Genomic DNA, 23,131 nt, shown 5'->3' with positions numbered 1-23,131 from the left:
ATTATAACATGAATGATATTTTTTATTACTGGTAATAGATGTATTATAATGAAATAACTAAAATTATTCATAAATTTGGTTGTGAGTTGTAACATTAGAATAAAATTTAAGATTTATTTTAAGAAAATCTTACCCATATACAATTAGGTTATATTTGGTGACAGTTATTGTTTTCTATTTTCAAAAACTTGTTTTTGGGAATATAAATAAAAAATAATTTTCTTGTATTTTTGAAATCAAAAACATGTTTGATCAGTTGAAATTAAAAAAATATAGAAAATACTAAAATATGTTATTACTAGAATTTGAACTCCAATGTTAACTCATTAAATGAGACAGATTTATTAAATTAAATGCGTATTTTCATTGACTTTTGAATATTAGAAACTGAAAACAATCTTTTGCATGTTTTCAGTTTCTTTCACAAATTGAGTTTTGAGAATAGTTTTTATTTTCTGACTATTTTGGGTTACCAAACAAGTTTTTTAGTCTCAAAAATAGAAAATTGTTTTTAGAAATAGAAAATAAGGGGAAAAAACAATTACCAAACATGCCCTTATATTTCCTTAAAAATAATTTTTTAATTTGAGAGATAAATGAATTATTTTTTAAGATTTTTTTTATTTTTATAATTTTTATGTGTATATAAAAATTTGTTTATTTGGAAATATATTAATTTTAGAAATTATTACACCTATTAAGAAATATCTATTACAACCATTTAGAAATTAATGATTATTCTTCATTTTAAGGAATAACTATTCATAAGAAATGATTATACACCACCAAAAAAAAAAAAAAAAAACATAATCAAACTAAAAAATAACTATTACATTACAGTTCCTATTACAGTCAACCAAACATGCTTTAATAATAGTTTTTTTTTTTTGGTAGTGTATTGTGTTCGAGGTTTTAATCTCATATTCTCTTCACCCATTATCTTTATTAAAAAAAGAATAATCAAAATTTTCATGTGGAGAACATGACCACCACCAATCACCTCGTCAAAGTTTTAATTTTTAATTTTTTAGAAAACATACGAAAATAACTAAATAAGTAAAAATTTATGTGAACATGACAACGTTAATATTTCCATTATAAAAAAAAAAACTAAAATGTTGAAGACTTTATTAAGCTTTTGAAGATCTAGTGTTTTTTTTTTTTTTTTTTTTTGTGGGGGGAGGTGGGTGAGGGAGGTGACTTCTTGGGTGAATAGATTCTGCAATGAGAATGTCCATACTTACGCTAAATGGACTTTGTTTCTTTTGTAATCTGTCAAACCTTTTTGTCCTGTGGAGCTTCCCCATGAATCTGTCCGCTTGTCCCGTTTAAGGACTCGTAATCTTGTTACTATTCCTTTTAATTAAATATTTATTTTTTTGGGGTCGTAGCGAGAAAAATAATTTTGTAGGTTCTGGAGCAATACTATTGCCTATAAAGATAGTTACATTATTCCAATGAAGACAATAGTACTGGATCCATCACATTGTTTCACATGGGCCTGGCCCGCCACACTTTTGACAAGCTCTTTTGTCTTTGCCATAACAAACAAAGGCCTACTAAAAGTATAGGAAATAGAGGCAGCCAATCAAATACTATAGCAAATTGGCAAATTGCGACCCCATTAAGTGCTGGAAGAGTATATTTAGCCGAAACCTTTTTTTTTGGGTTAAAAGTGTAGAAAAAATGTAAAAAAATAAAGAAATGATATATTTACAACATGTTTACAATAAATTTTAAGTGACAGGTTGTTAATGGTTATTATTATTTGGGACCAAAAAGTAATTCTAGTATTAGGTTTAAATTCAAGCGAATAACAACTAATCACTTATGATTTGTTGTGAAAATATTATAGACGTAGCATATTTCTAAAAAATAAACTAAATAGTATATTGAAACCTATAAATAGTATCAAAAAATACAAAAAAAAAAAAACTCATAAATAATAAAAAAATAAACTTAAATTAGAGATAACTGAAAAATTTAGCTCCTTCCAAATGCACCCCAACGACTCACTTTTCACATCAACGGGGAGATCAGGAGATGCAAAAGATCGTTGGGATCCGGGCAAGACTCACTTTACCAGCTTGTGGTTAATGCGTTATGTTGCCATGTGTGATTGTGTGTGAGTAGACAATTCTATCTTAAACGGGGCAGGTGGAAACACTTTTCAATGCCCATATATTTTTTTTTGCTGAACTTTTCAATGCCCATATTGGTATTATAGGAGGTCCTACTTGTATTTTACACTAAAGGCTAAAATCTATTCAAAGTTATTCAATTTTTAGACGTTTTGTTCAATTTTGTTAAAATAATTATTGTTAAGTATGCAATTAACTAATGAAAAAATATTTATGTTTAAAAAAAATCTAACATAAAATATCTATAAAATATTTTTATTAATTTTATAGATTTTTTTAATGTGAAAATAATATTTTCAAGGGAAATTTTTTTTAACAAAATTTGACATATAATTAAATAAATTTGAAATTTAGAAGACTAAATTGAACGAAAATAAAGTTAGATTACTGAAATGAATTTTAGTCAAATTTAGAAGGTGCACTTTGCATTTTAGCCAAAAAAAATAAAAAGAAATAAAACTTGTTTAAAAGGTCTAGTATTTTCAAAAGTACGATTTTCCTCTCCTTCCACCCTTGAAAAATTGAGCTAATATAATGAGACGCCAAAAGGGAGAATATATATATATATATATAGGGTTATGCTAACGAGTGCCTTAGGACACTCATTAACAATCCATTTTAGGAAAGTTTTAACATCACTTTTATGAGAAATGAAAAAACCTGTCAAAATATTAATTTTTTTCCCATAAAATAACTAGATTCTTAATCAGTGCCCTAAAGGAACTCATTAGCATTTCCCATATATATATTATGTGCGCGCGCGCGTACGCACGTTGTTAATAGGTGCATTTAAGGCATTTGTTAATTGACCAATTTAAGAACATTTTGATACCACTTTTATGATCAATATAAAAAGCTATAAAAATTAATTATTATTTTTTATTTGCTAATAAAAAGTTTTTATAAATATTTCATAAAATGATGCCCTTAAGACATCTGTTAACTTTCTATATATTGTTGGTTAACATAAGTGGCTTCCTAAAAAATAACTAGCCCTTCAAAGTTACAATGTTATTTATGAATTGTTTTCAAAATATTTGTTGGATTTTCTTTTACATGTTCTGATTTTCATAGCAAATTGTACAATATATATATACTCATTAGAGTTGTAAAGATGATATATTCTCTTCAACAATTATATGCTTTTTCAAAAACAAAAATTTGTGTACATATGCCGGTATGCATGTTTGTGCGTGCATGTGTATATACGGTATCTATTTACTTTGAATTTATCTTGACTGGTATGTCAATATCATAATTTGCCTCTCATAAGTGAAAGTCTTGGCTCTGCTCTTAACTTGAGTTATTAAATGAAATGCAATACTGGAGACTACAGTTAGATTGACCAAAAAATCAATTGGCTTGTTGAGGATGTTAGAAGATTAAAAGTGACCAATGGTGAGAATCTACTAGATTGATGATTTAAAAGAAGGACAACAAGGGTTAAAGGATGGCGGAAAATGTTAGAGGCTAAGAAATTGGACACGATTAGGTGTGGTTCAACGAATTTAGGGGGGATTTGGGGGGATAGGATTTGAAGCTCAATCACAATCGATCGGGTTTTGGGCTAATTGAGTCGATTTAGGTTTGTATGTGAGAAAGTGCACATATAATTTTGTTTATTTAGGTAATATAGCACCAGCTCAATTATATGGGAAGCGTTCATCTACAATCTTGCATGGCTTAAATTTACCCAATTATATTGATTTTTCTTTATTATTTCTCACTTAGTGACGTTGCCACTTGCCACATCATCAATTTTTTTGTTTAAAATGAATCAGAATACTTTACAAAAGTACATAAGAAGTAAGTGTCACAAAATAAAATACACGTAACTTCATATTTAAGGGAAATACCACGTATAGTGCTATATGTAACTTACCCTTTTCAAGGAACTTTTTAGGATTTGTTAAAGGTTAAAGCAAATTAGTAAAACATCAATTTGGGGGAGGGGGCCAAGTTTGTTGAAGCCAAAATGTTGCGTGTGTATATCAGTCGCAAGTTTTCATGATGTTAAGCTCTAAAGTTTCCGTTAATTTTTGGGTTAAAAAACTAAATTACATCCTTTAAATTTATGTGAATTATCATTCTGTCATATTGGTGTATTTATTATGCAATATATGATTGGTAATCTAATCACAACTCAAAAGAACATATTGATTCCCATAAATTAAAAACGAAAAAAAAAAAAAATATATTGATAATTGAAGTTTATTTACTATCATTAGGAGACGGTATCTCATGTGCTTGTCTCATAGGTTTGGGTCTTTCGGGACGTACAAAACTTTGGCATCTACTTTGGAGAGTGATATACTAAAAAACCTAAAATTCATATGGAATCACTCAAGAAAAACTAAAAAAAAAAAAAAATTGTCAAAGAAAGATGACTTGAAACCATAAACCATTTCAATTACAATGTTGTTGTCTTTGCATTTTCAGGTGTGAACGGTGAACTTGTTCCAAGATTCTTAGCAAGTGTGGACAGTGGCCTCTCATCAAAAGTGCTCTCACTTTATTGGCCAAATGTTCGCATGGGATGAAGTTATGAACAAATGATGACGTGGTCACACTTGTGGGGTCCAAATTTTATGCCTTTTTTAGTTTATTTAACACCAGACTATGAAATTGTTCTATTATTGGACATTTTTAGTGCGATAATTATTCTATAAATATAAGTATTTGTAGGATATGAGGGTAAAGATCGAAGTACAAGCCTCTAAGAAGAAATTTTATACATATATACGTTTGGATTAGATTAGAGTAAATATTTTATCTTATAAATAAATAAATAAATCGTTCCAGTGGATTCAAACGTTCTGGATAATCCTAATTTATGGTCACGAGGCTCATGACTCATCAGTGACGTCACAACTCATAACATACGTAAACAATTATGTTTAGCTACAACCGGGAGTACATGACTACGTGTGCCTTAGCAATCCCCGCCTTTGAAATTCCATCTCAGAATTTCACACCCCACGCCACAATCATCTAAATAAAGCACTCTCTCTCAAAAAAAGAAGAATTAGTGTAAACTTTCTCTCAAAAAAAAAAAAAAATCTAAATAAAGCACACGTATTAGTGTTTATATATATATATATATATATTAGTAATTTATGAAATTGTCAAGTTTGGTGTATTTGTAAGAAATGAAAGAATTTTAGTTTGAAAGGTTTTGTAATATTATTCTGATAATTAAAATGAGAATAATTATTTTTTTATGAAAAATATATAACTTATTATTATTATGAATAGTATAAAATATTATGTATGAAAAGATGTTCTCTTATCTAAATATTTATAAAATGAAATAATTTGATTTACATACATTTTTATTCAATTCTTGTGTAACTTACCCTTACTGAGCTGTGTAGCTTACCGCTTTTACTATTTTAGTAAAAAAAAAATTATTCTGGAGTAGAGGGAGCCTTGGTCGAATTTTGGAATGAGCTGGTTTTAGTTTTACAAGTACAACCCTATTTTGGCAATTTGATATTTAGCTATGTATTATGTATTTTAGGATCTGCTGATGAGAGTTGTATATTTTAGTATAATCAAAGATGTATTATGTGAAAGTGTGAAATTTGAATGACCGGTGGATTATGTTGTTCTTTGTGTATAGTGTAGATGCTCTAAATATAAAGTGAAAAAATTTATATTAATAAAGTAAAGAAATAAGAATGAAAAGAAAGAGGAAAGCTTTTGTGAAAAATGTTTAGTTTGTTGTTGTTAATATCAAGTTCAAGTTTGATATTAGCATGTTGATTATGGTTATAAATCCAGGTATCAAGTTTGGGTCGTGACAAACATGGTATAAGATATCTACGTGGTTCAGAAATACCACTAGACCCTATGTTTAATAGAGACAAAATTTGAGGACAATCCGGTAAAAATATATCTCAAACTCCAAGTAAAATGCCTACAAAATATGACACTCTTGACTCTCCTACTAATCTATGTCTTCAAAACAAACTTCTTCAAAAAATTAAAAAAACCTCTCAATCCACTTTGATATTACCCTCAACACCACATACAGTAGACCTAAAAAAAAAAAAAAAGCCTCATTGCACATGCAAAATGCGTGTGATGTGGCTAGTATATATATAAGAGGATTTCCCTTTTTGTACTGGTATTTTTTGTAGTTCAAAAATACCCATAAACATTACATTTAATAGGGAAAAATTTGAGGAAAACCCGGTAAAAATATATCTTCAATTCCATTTAAAATGCCTACAAAATATGACACTCTTTCACTAATCCATGTCTTCAAAACAAAGTTATCCAAAAAAATTTTTGAAAGGAAAATTATGACACTAGACCCAAAAAAAAAAAAAAAAAAAATCATCACAAGCGCAAATTTGCGTGTGTGATGAGGTTAGTATATATAATAAGGGCTACATTTTAATCAATCAAACTCAAAATTTATTCACATCAAAAAATGATCATGCAAAAATTTATAAAAATACATGGTAGTTATGATAACTATATATATATATATATATATATATACAAGCACCATTCATATTGTATCAATATTTTATTTTATTTTCTTCCTTTTTCTTGCTCTCATTTCTCATCAAATTCCCGCATACTCTCTCTCTATGAAGATAATAATAAAAAAGAATGAAGAATAATTATTTAAATAAAATACAATGTAGAATAAAAAATATTTTTTTAGAAGGTTGAATAAATAATTTGATTGTGGATATTTTTGAAAAGTGATTGTGTAAAATAGAAAAATTAATTTTTTTTAGAAGATAAAATAAATAATCTAATTGTGGATATTTTTGAAAAGTGGTTATGTAAGATTAAAAAAAAAAAAAAGGTTTTTAGGCTAAAATAGATACGGGTTTTTGAAAGAAAAAGAAAATAAAATGATTATGAGAGAGAGAGAGAGGATTTGAATTTGAACCTGTTCTTGTGTTGGGTAATTCTACATTCTAGACATATAATAAGAAGCTAGGAGCTTATTTGTTTCCAAACATGATAAAAAATCAAAATGGTTTGCAATTTTGCATTACACAACAGCTCTCATCGCTAGATCCATAATTTTAGTACATATAATTATATATTTCTTTTTTAGGGAATTTTAGTATATTTATAAATTCCAATTTTTTTTCTTTGACCATGTATATTTCAATTTTTCCCCCTCTAATAATCAAAGATCACATTTTTGTTCAAAATTATAAAGCCAGGTCTTACTTATACTCTCTCGAATTTTTTTTCTAAATAACAATAAATATTAAAAAATTTAGTTAATTGTCATATTTCAAAACAATTTTGAAAACTAGCATCTCGAGTGTCTAAAACTCGAGTTCCAAGATATAAATCGAGTTTTTAAGTCTCGATTTGTAAGTGGAATAGTCTAAAGTGGGAAAAAATTAAGCTGAAAATCGAGTTTTAAAGACTCGATTTGCATAAATTAAATAAAAACGCCGCTACAGGTCTATAAAACGTCACTATAGGGCTTAAAAACGCCACTATAGGACTCCATAAATCTGTACTTAAGAAAAAAATTTTCCAGGAAAACGCCGCTATAGAGATTTAAAACGTCACTGAAAGACTTGAAAACGCCACCATAGGTGAAATTTTTTTTGCATGAAACTCGAGTCTTAAAGACTCGATATCTATGTGGCTTTTTCAAAATATGGATCTCGAGTTTCTAAAACTCGAGATGCTAGTTTCCTTTATTGTTTCAAACGTTGCCTAACTAACTATATATAATTCTTTTGCAATGCTGTTTTGCACATTACCTCTACTCTCTCAGCCGTATTTTATTTTCCCAAAAAGTTAAAGGAAAAAAAAATTTTATCATCTATTATTTTATGGAAAATTATTAATTTACTTTTAACATGTTATTTCAAACTGATAAAAAGAACAAAAATTATCTTCGAACAAATAAGGCTATCATTTTTTATCCACAAAAAAGAAAAAAGAAAAAAGAAAAAAAAAAGAAAAAGGATCTGCAACGGGATGTCGGGAGGATGCACAGTCAGCAGAGTGGACGGTCAACATACTGCCACGTGGACGATCGTGTATTCTAAAAATAAGCCTTACTTTATATTATAGTCCGCCTTTTAATCAAACTATAAAGATCTGACCAATCGCATATCTCGCACAGTCACACCTAATCGCATTGAATTTTTCCTCTTCTATCTGTTCAAAACAGATACACACACACATAAGTCTCTCAGTTCATAGCAAAAGCAAAAAAAGGCACCAAAGCTCCATTTCGATCATCATCAATGGCGGTGAAGAGCTTCAAGTACGTGATCGTCGGTGGCGGAGTCTCAGCCGTGAGTTTCTCGATCATTTGCTCTCAGATTATTCTTTTTTTCGTTTTCACGATCAGATACCTTTGCTTTTGCCCTTGTAAATTTTACAGTTTTTAGCTGCTATCTCTTTGATTTATTTGGATCGCTGATGATTTTTCGTTTTTCGATTTTGAATTGTTAATCTGAATTATAGTTTTGTTTACACAGAACACAGATCTATATGCCTTTTTCGAATTTTCATTTTCTTAGCGTTTTCAGTCAACACTATGAACAATAGTGGTTGCTTTTGGCATAAATATATCCAAATAATTGAGGATTTAATTGATTTTTCTGAATATTTGAGGATTAAATATAATTAACTAAGCGTTTCATTGAATCTCTGTTGTGTTTTGGAAATTAGCGAAGTGAATTAGGTTTTTCTGGCCGATTTAAAACAAAAATGACAAATTATGTTCGGATTTTGATTCATTAGATATTGAAACAATATAGCATATATAAAATGTTGGTGTTATATATTCTATAGGCTGTGTTTAGAGAGGTTTGTGTACTGTAGATGAATTTTTGTTTTCTTATTCTGAATTGAATGTTGTTGATGTTATAGGGATATGCGGCTAGGGAATTTGCCAAACAGGGTGTTAAGCCAGGAGAGCTGGCAATCATTTCCAAAGAGGCGGTATGTTTTTCTATGCCATTGTAGACTCAGTTACATATATTATGCGATTGGGGCGTCTGGCATTCTGGTCACTGATTTGTTATGTTGACTGCAAAGGTTTTAAACTAGGAAGCACTTAAACTTCATTTGGGTTGTATCTGCTATGTCATGTTATAATTTTCCAGAAATTGCTCTTGTCGCCGTGTCATACCCGTACTTGTGTCTGTGTTCGTGCTCGGGTCCATGCTTCCTAGGTTTTAAATTGTTGTATAACTTGTTTTTTTTTTTTTTTTTAATAAATAATTTTTATAATCTATTTTACATTGAAAGATATGGTATCTATGAGAAGCATTGACACCCCCAAATCATTGGCGTGTCACACATTAGGATACTATCAAATATGCATGTGTTGGGAAGAAAAAATATAGTTTGTTTTATTTTAAAAAATTACTTTTGATTTTAGATTGTTTTAAAAGATTTTGATTGTTGTTATTTATTTTCAGAACTTGTAATAAACATAAAGTATGTCTAAAAATAAATAAAATATGTCTAAAGATATATTAATTAATTTTCTTATCCCTAATATGTCATGTCTTTTTCAAGAATTATTGTGTTCCGTGTCACAAAGTGTTTGAGTACTTAGTGTGGTACAATTTTAAAATTTGGATACAAATGCAATAATGCATAATTTTATGCCAGGACACTTCATTTGCTTACGGTGAAGTTCATCTGGTCACGTTCATCTAGTCGATGTTAGAATTCATGATGTTCTTGACATCTTTATTTCCACATTGTATTGCTCATGGTTTAATTGAGATAATAATAGCTTCCTTTATTTACTTTCACAAACGAGATATTTTTATACAATTTCTAGGCAGAACAAAAACAAGAATTATGGTTTATAATTACAACCACTAAAACAAAAATTAAGTCTTAATACCAAAAATTTTGTGAATCTTCAATAGTCTAGTCAAGGTTGATCATATGTAATTTTTTATTTCCTATTCTATCTGAATAGTTTTTGTCACTTCTTTAATTGATATGTCATTTTTTTCTACAGAATTAATGTTTTTTTTTTTTTTTTTGGTGGTTGTAATCTATATTTTTTTTATTCCCTCAACTTGAATCAACTCACTATTTCTCATTGGAGTATTAATCCCCCTCCTCTAAATAATGCCAAACCATTTCAAGTAATTCTTCCTCATCTTTTCATCAACAGGGTTCACCCTAATCTTTAAGCAAATTTCCTCATTTTGATTCCTATCTTTCTTTGTATTTGTACTTATCCATCTTAATATTCTCATTTTAGCTACACTCAATTTTTTTGTTTTTGTTTTTGTTTTTGTTTTTGGAGAACCGCTACACTCAATTTATGAATAGGTTTCTTCTTAATAAAATTCAATACCATAGAGTGTAGCTGATCTTATAGTAGTCTCATAAAAGTGCTCCTTAACTTAATAGGTATTATATAGGATCAGACAATACTCCAAAAATGCTTTTCCACGTCATCCACATTACTTTTATCTTATGATTCACATCCTCTTCAATCTATCAATATTTTTGAATTATGGATCCAAGATTTTGAAAACTCTTGTTTTATCTTATGATTCACATCCTCTTCAATCTATCAATATCTTTTAATTATGGATCCAAGATTTTGAAAACTCTTGCTCTTTGCAGCTCTTGACCTTAGTCTTACAACCCCTTCATCTTTGTGTTTAGTTTTACTAAATTTAATTTATATGTACTTTGCTTTAGTCCTACTTCCAAAAGCCTTTAGATTCTACATTAACTCCATGTCTAGTGTTAGCCACCAAGATTATATCATCTCCAAAAATCATTCATCATGGGACTTCCTTTTGAATCAATTTAGTGAGCTGATTCATCACTAAAGCAAAGAGATTTGGGCTTAACGTTGATTCTTGATGCAAACATATGGTGATAGGAAACTCACTTGAGATTCCTACACTTGTTCTCACACTAGTTATAGCTCCATCATACATATCCTTAATAAACTTAATATATTTTAGAGGTACTCATTTTTTACATTCATAATAGTGATTAAATTTTATGCTAACCGTCAACCTACTGCAAGCTTTCTCTTTCCAGACAGGATTGGCTATGAATAAAATACATGACACTCAGCAGTAGGCACATACATAGGCAGAGTTAATTATGTATTATAATTGACTTATAAAAAAAAAAAAAAGACTGTCACTAATGTTTCCTTATTGAATCCTGGGCGACTTAGTATTTCCATTTGAATTTTGAATTAGGATTTTAGATTTATTTTCTTTCTATTATCTCTATCTTTGTTATGTTTCTTAGATTTGTTAGACGTCTATGGAAGGTGAAGTTTAATCATAGAAAGGGATATAGGGGATCTAAGAAGAAAGAATTGTTTGTTTCTTTATCATATTATTATATGCTCTAGCACTCTCATATCTCATTCTATTCGTCTTGATCCTGGCTTGACAACTCATAAAGCAGATGAGTTGTGTTGCTGATCTTATTTCACAAATTTTTCCACTGTTTCATTCAACATCAGCTGTGGGCCTAAGCAGCCTTTGCATCAGATGCACTAAGGTCTCATGGAGCCTAGTTGTAGAACTCAAATCATGTGAGATGTTGTGTGAAGCAAAGCACATTAATCGATAGAGAAAATAACATAGTTGCAAAAATTGAACATGTTGGAAAATTGTGGTATTCAATCATGTGATCAACTATGATTTTAAGATATTTCATCCCACTTGGAAGTAAATTACATGACCCCCAAATTTAACCACTAAACAATACAGGATATATTTTATATTAAAATTCACCAATACAACAAAAACTTTCATCTGCATGCTACTTAGTGATTGAAAATTTTCTTCTGTTACAGCAGTTCATGGATTATGCTTTTATTACCTCCTGTAATAAACTTCTATTGCATGTTCCCTGATTCATGCTTTCCTATTTTCAGGTGGCACCTTATGAACGTCCTGCACTTAGCAAGGCCTACCTATTCCCTGAGTGTGAGTAGCATTATTTGTATGCTTAGTTTGTTTGACTGAATTTAGATCTAAGCTAGAGTGTTGTACCGCTGGCCTTTTACTTACAACCCACTATAACATTGATTATTAACTCAGTCTTGTTCCATGTATTTCGCAGCTCCTGCCAGACTCCCTGGGTTCCATGTATGTGTTGGAAGTGGAGGAGAGAGATTGCTTCCAGAGTGGTACAAAGAGAAAGGTTATGCTTCACGCATTAAATGTCACTTCTAATTTAGTATCAATTTACAAGAAGTTTCTATAGTGGATGCTAATAATCTAAGGATATTAAGGAAGTAGTCATTGATCATTTTTGTGTTTTGGTAGCTTATAATTTATGGGCAAAACTTAGATACAATACTTAGGTGTTGTTCCTTAGGTTCCTTTCTTAACATTCAGCCATGTGGCTGTACTTAACTAAAAATACACTTCCATTACATGAGAGCAAAGTCACATGGCTGAATTTTAAGAAGGGAACTTAAGGAATAACATCTAAGTATTGTATCTAAGTTTTGTCCATAATTTATAGATGTCTAGTAGAGAATGGCTTAGTTAACATGTTCTCGTTGAAATTTGATTGACGGTTGCAGGAATAGAATTGATCCTCAGCACAGAAATAGTTAAAGCAGATCTTGCTGCCAAAACTCTGATTAGTGCTGCTGGAGAAACTTTCAATTATCAGATTTTGATTATTGCAACTGGTTCATCAGTAAGTATTACTGAGGATTTCCAGAAAACCATTCTTGCATGCCTTTCCCATCTTGTTTGCACTGTGTAATTATTATTATTATTTAATTTTGCTATTTTGCAGGTTATCAGGTTGACAGATTTTGGCGTACAAGGAGCTGATGCCAAAAACATCTACTACTTGAGAGAAGTTGATGATGCTGATAAGCTTGTAGAAGCTATCAAAGCAAAGAAGAATGGGAAGGTTGTGATTGTTGGAGGAGGCTATATTGGTCTTGAGCTTAGTGCGGTTATGAAAATCAACAATTTGGATGTTAGCATGGTTTACCCTGAACCATGGTGCAGTAAGTGGAGACTAATTTAAGGCATTATTTTGTATTATTAATTTGACTATTTAGTTCTTGTAAGTAGATGCCTATTCATTCTTGGATTTTATTGGTAGATGCTTTCTTTCCTAATTCAGGCTGTGTTTTTGCAGTGCCTCGGCTTTTCACTGCTGATATAGCTGCTTTCTATGAGGGTTTTTATAAAAACAAAGGAATCCAAATTATCAAGGGAACAGTTGCCGTTGGGTTTACAGCTGATTCAAATGGAGAGGTAAGGATTCAAATGGAGAGGTAAATGTTCACATTATCTATGAGACTGAAAAGTTTTATGGAAATATTTTGCATATCTTTCAGGTAAAGGAAGTGAAGCTTAAGGATGGCAGGGTGCTAGAAGCTGACATTGTTGTTGTTGGTGTTGGGGGAAGGCCTCTTACAACATTATTCAAAGGTCAGGTTGAAGAGGAGAAAGGTGGCATTAAGGTAATTGTGACATATGATTAGTGTTGCTGTCTTGACATATAATTACCAGGTATGTGTCAGATGGTAATTTTGAGATTTTTGCTTATGACACAACTTGTTGATTGCAGACTGACTCATTCTTCAAAACAAGCGTTCCTAATGTATATGCTGTAGGCGATGTGGCCACTTTCCCTTTGAAATTGTACAAGGAGTTGAGAAGAGTTGAACATGTTGACCATGCACGCAAATCTGCTGAGCAGGCTGCGAAGGTGTGCACCTTCTCGATTGTCTCATCTTCACAAATTATGAGCCCATCTAAATACTTCTTTCTGAAATTGGATCACCCATAAAATTTCTTTTTATCCCCAAAAATTGGGGATAATTTCCAATTTTGTAACTTTTGTTTCTGTGCCTCCTGCTAAATCTTCTCACTTGCTCTTCCTTTCTTTGAAATTCTCTTTATTGTAGATGGCTCTCTCATAATTACATTTATTGTACTTTTATGAAAAGAAAAAATAAAATTTACATACTGTTTTTGCAGGCCATCAAGGCAAGTGAGGAGGGGAAAACAATTGAGGAGTATGACTACCTTCCATTCTTCTATTCTCGCTCATTTGATCTGTTATGGCAATTCTATGGTGACAATGTTGGTGACACAGTGATATTTGGAGACAATAACCCAGAATCTCCGAAGCCCAAGTTCGGATCATACTGGATCAAAGATGGGAAGGTATTGGGAGCTTTCCTGGAGGGTGGGACTCCTGAGGAAAACAAGGCTATTGCCAAAGTTGCAAGGGTGCAACCTCCTGTTGAGAATTTGGATGTGCTATCAAAGGAGGGTCTTTCCTTTGCTTGCAAGATATGAAAACTTTCTTCCGTAGGGGGGAAGATGGATACCTTTTGATGCCACTTCTTGTCTATGTAGATTACATAAAACTGTTGGCTTTTGTTTTCCTACCCACTTATGTTTTGATTTGGTAAATTATGATCTATGAGCTGCAGATACTCGTTCCTTATTGTAGCTTTGAATTTAATAATTTGTTACGTTTACTGCTCTGGTTATTTAGGTCCAATTGTGAGTTTGCCAACGAAGGTTTGCTTTAAACAGTAGAAAAATTTTCAATGACATAATATAAGGTATTTTTTCCACAATGATATTAAATAAATAAATAACTGGCTGAGTTTTTGGAAAGTTGAATGTATCGTTGGTAGGAAGTGATACCTTGAATACCGTACGAAGTGAAAGGTTAAGAAACAAAAATAGATTTACTCGTCCTCTTCCCTTTCCCCCAAAAAAAAAAAAAAAAAAAAAAAAAAAATGAAGGTCCAAATTGTTATATATTAGATGCTTAAATTTCCAATAGTGTGCAACTGCAGAAACATAAATTGTAAAACTTTTCATCCTTAATTCGGTTGTGAATGGCTACCCCATTGCTTTGAGTATAACCGCCCCATAATTTTGGGACTAAGGTTTGCCAAGACTCGTGGCTTAATCGGCACCACTTGGAGGTTGGTGTTTGCAAAAAAGGCATCCAATTATCAGGATTCTAGGATTAAGGCTATGTTGTCAAATCTTCCCATGTCCCTTCTAAATTGGTTGAAACGTACATATATGGTAATAGGAGTGGCAATTTTACTAATTGTTTGTGAATTGATGACAAGATTGAAATGTATGTATATAGTAAATTGTTTGTGAAGCAGTATTGAAGATTACTGTAAGTCAAACAATTTACTTGGTCTCTGTTTGCTTCACAAATATTTAGGTGTGAGAGCAACTCCTTGAAGATTATAGCAAATCCACCAATTGCATGCAAGAAAAAAGAAAGATATGATATCCGTATCATAACAAACCAAATTCCCATATACTGAAAAATTAAAATCAGCATAGCTGCACTCATAAAGCGTCTTTTCAACCTGATGTTAACTGAAACTAGGTTACTCTACATGAGTAAACTTCAACATCTAATTAGGAGCTCTGAATTGAGAAGGGCTTCGAATGGAGAGAAATACGATCAACCCCTTAATCAAAGAGACCAAAGAGACCACCCTGCAACAAGTTCAAGTAAAAGAGAAAACAATTAGATAAAATCCAACAGTTCAGATATATATATATATATATATATTTTTCAGTGCCTGCAAACATAAGTAGTATGATATGATGGTTTCAGAAAGGCATGTTATGATATGATCCTTACACAGCATATTGGCATATGCACCACAAAAATTACTCAAATGATAATGCATGTTAATAAAGCACGTACAACTCCTTCTCACAACATGGGCAAGAAATGGTTTTATGATTTGCAATATGCAACATTCAACTGAAATCTTCATGTAAAAAAGTGCATATGCACCACACAAATGACTCAAATGATAATGCATGTTAGTAAAGCATGTACAACTCCTTCTCACAACGTGGGCAAGAAATTTTATGATTGGCAACTTTCAACTGAAATCTTCTTGTAAAAAAGTGCAGACTATGATTTAGGCAATTATCAAAATATTAGTGCAAAATTAATGTGCTAGTTCCAAAAGGATTATGTCAAGAAAGGCTTACATCTTCCTCCTCTGACTCCTCCTTTTCCTCTTTCTTAGACTCAGCAGCAGCAGGAGCAGCGGCTGCAGCAGTGGCACCAGTATCAGCACCACCTGCAACTGCCACTGCAACTGCAGCACCACCACCAGAAGGCACTGAGGCCAGCTTCTCTCGCCCAGCAGCAATAAGGTCTGTTATGTCTTTTCCCTTAACTTGTGACAGAAGAAGCTCAATCTTGTCATCATCAGCTTCAGCACCAACTGTAAACAATGAAACAACAAAGAAGTCTCAGCCAATTGTGGTACATTAATGCAAGGGGGATTTCCACAATAGAGAAAAACAAACCAACAACTTGTGCTACAAGGCTTGTCTCCAACAAAACAAAGCAAACAGATAATCCAAAATCAGCATTATAGAATCCAACAGTAACACAATGAATATCATATTAGCAGTCTTATGTATGGTCTCCAATAATAACAAGTCACATTATTCACAACTCCAATTTCCAAACTAATTAACATAAGTCACATTACATTGAATTCAAACAATGGCACTCCCAACTCCCAAGCCAAAAGATGGGTCGATAATATATTTTTTTCTCTCTTCAAAATAAGAAACATAAAAAAATAATAATAATAAAGGTAAAATACTATTTTAGTTCCTAAACTTTACCAAAAGTTTCTTTTTCATCCTTAAATTTGAAGAAGTCCATTTTTCATCACTAAACTATTGAAAAGTTTGTATCTTTCTTCCCTAAACTATTGAAGATTTTTTATTTATGGCCTTAAACTTTATTAAAAGTTTATTTTTCATCCCTAAACTATTGAAAAAAAGAGAGTTCTTTTTCATCCCTATTCTTGTTTCTAACTATTAAAAAAATTCTTTATAAAGTTTAAGGATGAAAAAACAACTTTTTAAAGTTTTAGTAACGAAAAACAAACTTTTGTTGTTTCTAACTATTAAAAAAACTCTTTATAAAGTTTAGGGATGAAAAAACAACTTTTTAAAGTTTTAGGAATGAAAAACAAACTTTTGTTGTTTCTAACTATTAAAAAAATTCCTTATAAAGTTTAAGGATGGAATGAAAAACAAATTTTTGTTAAATTTTAGAGACCAAATAGAATTTTATCCTAATAATAATAAAATACTACACATACACAGTACATATATTTTTTTTAAAAAAAAATTGTAACTCCCTTTTTGCAATTTATCCTAAAGCCAAGAAAACATGAATAATGTATAACAAAAAACCAGTCATACATAGATCTATACAAAACAAACATGTTTATACAAGTAAACAAGTAAAAAAAGAAAGCTTTTATTTATTTATTTTTTTAAGTGTGTAAAAATAACCAGAGCCGAGAATGTTCTTGATGTCTTCAGCAGAAGGGGTGGTGTTCCCTCCCAACACAGCAAGCAAATACGCAGCGATCACCTTCATCTTTCTCTACTCAACAACTCACAAACCCTAGCAATCCAAATTTTTAGAGGCAACAAAATAAAGGCCGAGAAAAGAGGGTTTTATATGTGTGTAGAAGACACTAGGGCTTTTGTAATACAACGTGGAGTACAAGAAACGTGTCTGTTTGGTTCGGGTCTGAATTCCAAATCGGGTCTGGGCTTAACATGCAGGCCTATCACGTGATCTCACGGTCTTCTTCTTTTTTTTTTAATTTAATTTTTTTTATTCACCCTTTTATTTTTAATTTTCCTAACATTAATATTCAATACTCTTAAAATATCTGATAGTTTCTTGTGTAGTCCCTTGTTTCTCATACACAAGTAATTACAATGAATTTTTTTTAGGAGTGGCCCATAATAAGTTCGGTTAGGAATTTTGAATCTACAATCTTAGAGCATTGCATTCTCATAAGTTCTTTTATAAAAAATACCATTTTGACATATTAAAAATCTATTTTATCGTTTTAGCACGTTATTTTACCATATATCATTTATAGAGGTTCCATATTTCAATTCTATTAATTAAAATAATATTCACACCACGTTAAAATAATATATTAACTCCTCTCATCAACCACCACAACAACATCAACGGCACAGCTACCACTGCCACAACCACGGCCACACCAACAACACCGACAGCCACCACAACCACCAAATTACAATACCACTGCCACAACTAACCCACAACCCACCACATTCACAAACCTCAAAACCCATCCCAAATCAAACAAACCCAACCTCCAATCCCTGTAGATAAGCTTGAACCTCACAACCTACCGGCAACAACAAAAAAAGCCACCACCACAACCCATGAAAATCAACCAATAGCCACAACAATAAAACCCACAGCAACCAAAAAAAAAAAACCACCATCAGAAAACAAAAGGATAAGAAATGTCTCACACTGTGAGAGATCGACGGCGTGAGGGTGGATGGCACGGCAAGCTCGGCGGTGTGGCGTGGCGGATGGTACGGCAAGCTCGACGGCGCGGCATGGCGTGACGTGGTGGAGGGCACGAAGCTCGGCAGTGCGGCACGGCGTGGTGGTCACTGTGGTGAGATCGGCGTGGCTGTGAAAGAGCAACAGAGAGGGCTAGACAGAGATGAGAGTTTGGGTCAGAGTTAGAGAGATCGAAGGTTGAGAGGGAGTGCCGAAGAGAATGGGGAATTAGGAAAATCAACAAAGAAAATTGATCGGCGGTTTTGCTTTTGAGTGATCTTTAGAGAGTTTTTGTGTTTTGTTTTTAAGGGAGACCTTGAGTTTGCATTTGCGCTTGAGAATGACTGAGTAAAGAGAGATACGACAGAGATGAGAGTTGAGAGAGAAAACTAGGCGGAGAGAGAAAACTAGGCGGAGAGAGAGATATGTGTTGGGAGGAGAGAGAAAAAATATATAAAATAACAATAAAAATTTTGGCATATTTGTCCGTACCGTCTCAAATATGAGACGGTACCCTAGGTATGTGTCAAAAAATTTGAGATTTGAGACATTCAAAGTAGGTTGATTTTTGATGTTTGGTGTGTCAAATGTCACCTGATAATAATGCTCTTATGAGATTTTAGGGAACTCAATTAGAATTTCAAGTAAGAAAGTCTAAGGATACAACATTTTCATAACACTCTTATTTTTAGTTCTGGTAGTCCAAGTCTAATATTTTATTATTCTATTTAATTTAATTTTAATATATGAGGGATTGACATCTCAATTATTGTGAAAATATTATAACAGTTTGTTGTATTCGTAGAACAAATCGTATAGTAGTTATTAAAATGGTTTCAATTATATGAGTAAAATATTTTATTTATTTTATATATAATTCTTCCTTTGTTTCATATATAATTATAATTAATCAACGCATTAATTAATTGGGAAACTATGGTTAGTACTCTCACTTTGGGGGCAATTTCAAGATAGCTCATGAAAAGGAGCTCTCATGAATGCCATGATTTCTTTTTTCTCATTAAAGAGGATTCGATGGGAGCGGCCTAAGCAAGGGTGGAAGAAATTGAACACGGATGAGTCTTGTAGTGAGCCTCACGGCCTGGCTAGTTGTGGGAGAGTGGTGAGGAATGATGATGGGCATTGGGTGGTTAGGTTTAGTAAGCGAATTGGAGTCACCAGCAACTTTGCTGCTGAGTTATGGGGGGCTGCGTGAAGGCCTCAAGCTGTGTTGTTGCACTTTAAATATACTTTGTCTTGAAATTGAGATGGATGCCAAGTCCATTGTTGATGTGTTGTGGAATGCAGATTATGTAAATGAAATTATATCTCCTATTTTGGATGATTGTAGGCAACTTCTCACCCGATTCCATCAAGTTCGTATTAAGCATTGTTTCTGGCAGGGCAATCAATGTGCTAATGGTTTAGCAAGGATGAGCTTTATGATAGTTCGCCTGTGGGCATCTTAGATGTTTTTGAGGGAGACCTCAGTGGGATGTATTTTAACAGGATATGTCCTGAACTTTGTTTTGGTGTTTAGTTCTTTAATGAAATTGTCTTTCATCAACCAAAAAAAAAAAAAAAGATTTCTTTTTTCTTCATAGAAAAATTGGTGCACAGTAGTACAAGGGTACAAGGCCAACTGAATCAACTAGTAGGTTATTCACATCAAGATTGAGAAAATGTAAGATAGTAGAATTGTGTGAGAATGACTCATTATAACATATAGGGTTTGTTCTTTGCCTTTGTTTATATCCATAAGTCATAGGTGGGCATGGAAAGATCGCAATTTGGACAAAAATTCATGATAGCCAAAGCCCACAATCTTCACTGGACCTTTTTTATTTTATTTTATCTTTTTTTTTTTTAATTTTTAATTTTTTTTTTTAATTTCTTTTATTTAGAAACAATCTTCATTGGACCTCATTACGATAAGCTGGAGCTGAAGGTGTTCAATAGCTACTGGACTCAGGCCTGTTACCTGTTATAATATAGGGGAAGCGGAAATCCTAATAAAGCAAAGGCACAGTCCAATGAAGCCACAGGTTTTTCTCTAAGAGCCTATTCTGTTGATAAGGTTTTTGACTGTTTAAGTTCAAATTTTTAGATCAAGAGTCTTATAGTTCAACTAATACGTTTTAATGTTTTTATTAGGAACGTCTAGGATTCAAATTCTCAAACCCCATTATTGTAAGTATCGAGATATCAAAAAATTAAAATTTTTGGCTTCTTGAATTGTTGAGATATCATGTCTTATTGTTTTAAAGGGGAGAAAGAAAACAATCTAGGTGGCCATTATGGTGAGGTATTATAAGATTTTCACAGTCCAATCATATTTACTCAAAAAAAAAAAAATCCTATAATATAAGACCTTACTTCTTCTTCTTTTTTTAATTTATTATCATGTTTTTTTGAAATACTTTTTTATTTTTTTTTATTTTTTTGCAATATTATAAGACGAATATTCTATTTTAAGAGATATTCTTTTGTTTGGGCCCTCTATTGCCTAAATGGCCTAATGATTGAGTCGCCTCTACTCTTAATGGGGGACAATGCTGAACCAACATTCTTTTAAACACAAAGTCAAATAATTATCTAAGTCCTTGATTGATCAAATTGAAGCTCAATATAAGGGTATTGAACCACCTGTAATCACATCAAATAGAATAAAATTACAATCCTCTCATACACCAACAAACGAACACAACGTATATGGTGAAGTAATTTGTGAGGTGTTTGAGCTCATTTCTCCATTATTAGGTCTTTGAATCGATCTAAATTTTTTGTTTTCTTCTTCTTTTTTGGTTGGTGACACTATTTGTTTGATGAAAAATCTTTAGTGGTGTAAAGATTATTATGTGTATGGCATTTGAGGTGTCTGGTTGACTTGTAGGCCTTGTTTGGATTTTTTTTTTTGATCACTCATCACTCCTCACTTAATTTCCATCACTCATTACCTATCACTCATCACTCATCACTAAAAACACCCCACCCCGTTTGGCACCATCACTCACTTGTCATCATTCAATATTTTTCAACTGTTTGTGGGCCCCATACCTGTCACTTGGTGTAGCTTTTACTTCTTCTTTTTTCTTTTTCTTTTTTTCAACCCCCAATACCCAAACTCACCAAACCTAGTGAAAAAAAAAAAAAAAAAAAAAAAAAAAAAAAAACTAGAAACCCAAACTCACTGAACCCAGTGAAAGAAGAAGAAGAAAAAAAAAAAACCCAGAAACCCGACCTGCTGAAAGAAGAAGAAAAAAAAAAAAAAAACCTAAACCCAGTGAAAGAAGAAGAAGAAAAAAAACCCAGAAATCGCATAAAGTGGAAAAAAAATAAAAAAAAATAAAAAAACCTAGAAACCACACGCAGTGAAAGAAGAAGAAGAAGCCACCTAGTGTGAAAGAAAAAAGAAAGAAAAAAAAAAGGATGAAGAAACCGCACGCACCGAACCAGTGAAGAAAGAAAAAAAGAAAAGAAAAAGAGAGGGTCAAATGTTGCGGCTGAGTCTAGCAGTGGGACCAGGTATGTGATGTTATTTACTGAAATGTCATTGAAAATAGAATTATAGAAACTGAAAACACCTAAAATATGTTTTCAGTTTTCATAACCCATCACTCAAAAATCAGAGAATTAAGTGATGGAAACAAAAACTGAAAACAGAGTTATGAAAAACCAAACAGACTTTTCAACTATGGGTCTCACCATTTTTGAGTTATGAGTGATGGAAACAGAGTTATGAGTTATGGAAACACAAAATCCAAACACTCCCGTAGGGTCTTTGAGCCATCTTTATTTGACGAGATTTTGAAACATGACGCGGTGGAATAGAAAGCTATGTACCATGCAAATGTAAAAACACTTTGAACAATTGACACTAGTTCTAGTTGTCCACTTTACAACCAAAAAAAAAGATGGTCTCTTAATTTTTTCCAAAAATAAAAATAAAATTCATTACGAAAGTAAACTAAATTATCCTTACAAAGCAAGTGAAGTCTCATCCTCTTCAAGGATTTTAGTAAATTTCTTATCATCAAATAAGAAATTTAAGATTCAAATTGTATTTATTACATAAACTAATTGGACGATAAATCAATTATAAAATAATGCTGTAAGTTATTATTATTTTTTTATCTCTATTTTATAACAAAATTGTCTCACCCACTCTTTTTGGACGAGTCTTTTGGCCAAATATTGCAAAAAAACGGAGTTTATTGTTATTATAAGCTCTATTCAAAGTTATTTAGCAAAATGAGGAGATAAACTAAATTTCAGCAACACCATTGCTGAAATTGTAAGAAAAAGTATGAGAGAGAAGAAAGTTGAGTGATGTGATTGGGAGGAAGAAAAAAATGAATTTCGGTAATGAAATTACCGAAATTCTTGTCCTGCCCAAGCTCTGCCCATGAAGTGCCCTAGAGGGAGTGCTCGAATAGTTTACCAATTGTGACAACCAAGTTGCCGAAATTGTAGGGAATTAAGGAGAGAGAAAATATGAATTGTGGCAACCAAGTTGCCGAAAATGGGAGAAAAAAAAAGTGGTTGCCGAAATTTGGGGAGGAATTAAAAAAAAATGCTACATCCACAATATTTTTACAACAAATCACAAGTGATTAGTT

General features: G+C 31.9%; 2 protein-coding genes across 2 annotated transcripts; one reads left to right on the top strand and one right to left on the bottom strand.

Moving 5' to 3' along the window:
• Nucleotides 1–8,237: 8,237 nt before the first annotated feature.
• On the top strand, nt 8,238–14,638 carry LOC115953487 (monodehydroascorbate reductase, seedling isozyme). The gene is made up of 10 exons (XM_031071169.1): nt 8,238–8,437; nt 9,018–9,089; nt 12,034–12,085; nt 12,222–12,302; nt 12,691–12,809; nt 12,912–13,131; nt 13,266–13,384; nt 13,468–13,593; nt 13,701–13,841; nt 14,114–14,638. Exons 1-10 carry the CDS (start codon nt 8,387–8,389, stop codon nt 14,435–14,437), a joined length of 1,305 nt encoding a protein of 434 aa, XP_030927029.1. The 5' UTR covers nt 8,238–8,386; the 3' UTR covers nt 14,438–14,638.
• Nucleotides 14,639–15,410: 772 nt separating this feature from the next.
• LOC115953510 (60S acidic ribosomal protein P2-like) lies at nt 15,411–17,724 on the bottom strand. Its single transcript, XM_031071220.1, has 3 exons — nt 17,462–17,724; nt 16,130–16,368; nt 15,411–15,619 (listed from the first exon to the last, which is right to left on the bottom strand). Exons 1-3 carry the CDS (start codon nt 17,547–17,549, stop codon nt 15,593–15,595), a joined length of 354 nt encoding a protein of 117 aa, XP_030927080.1. The 5' UTR covers nt 17,550–17,724; the 3' UTR covers nt 15,411–15,592.
• Nucleotides 17,725–23,131: the final 5,407 nt, after the last annotated feature.

This window comes from Quercus lobata, chromosome 7 (assembly GCF_001633185.2).
Source record: "Quercus lobata isolate SW786 chromosome 7, ValleyOak3.0 Primary Assembly, whole genome shotgun sequence".
NCBI classification, from domain to species: Eukaryota; Viridiplantae; Streptophyta; class Magnoliopsida; order Fagales; family Fagaceae; genus Quercus; species Quercus lobata.
Note: the sequence above shows the minus strand (reverse complement) of the source record. Positions and strands in the feature narration are given on the sequence as shown.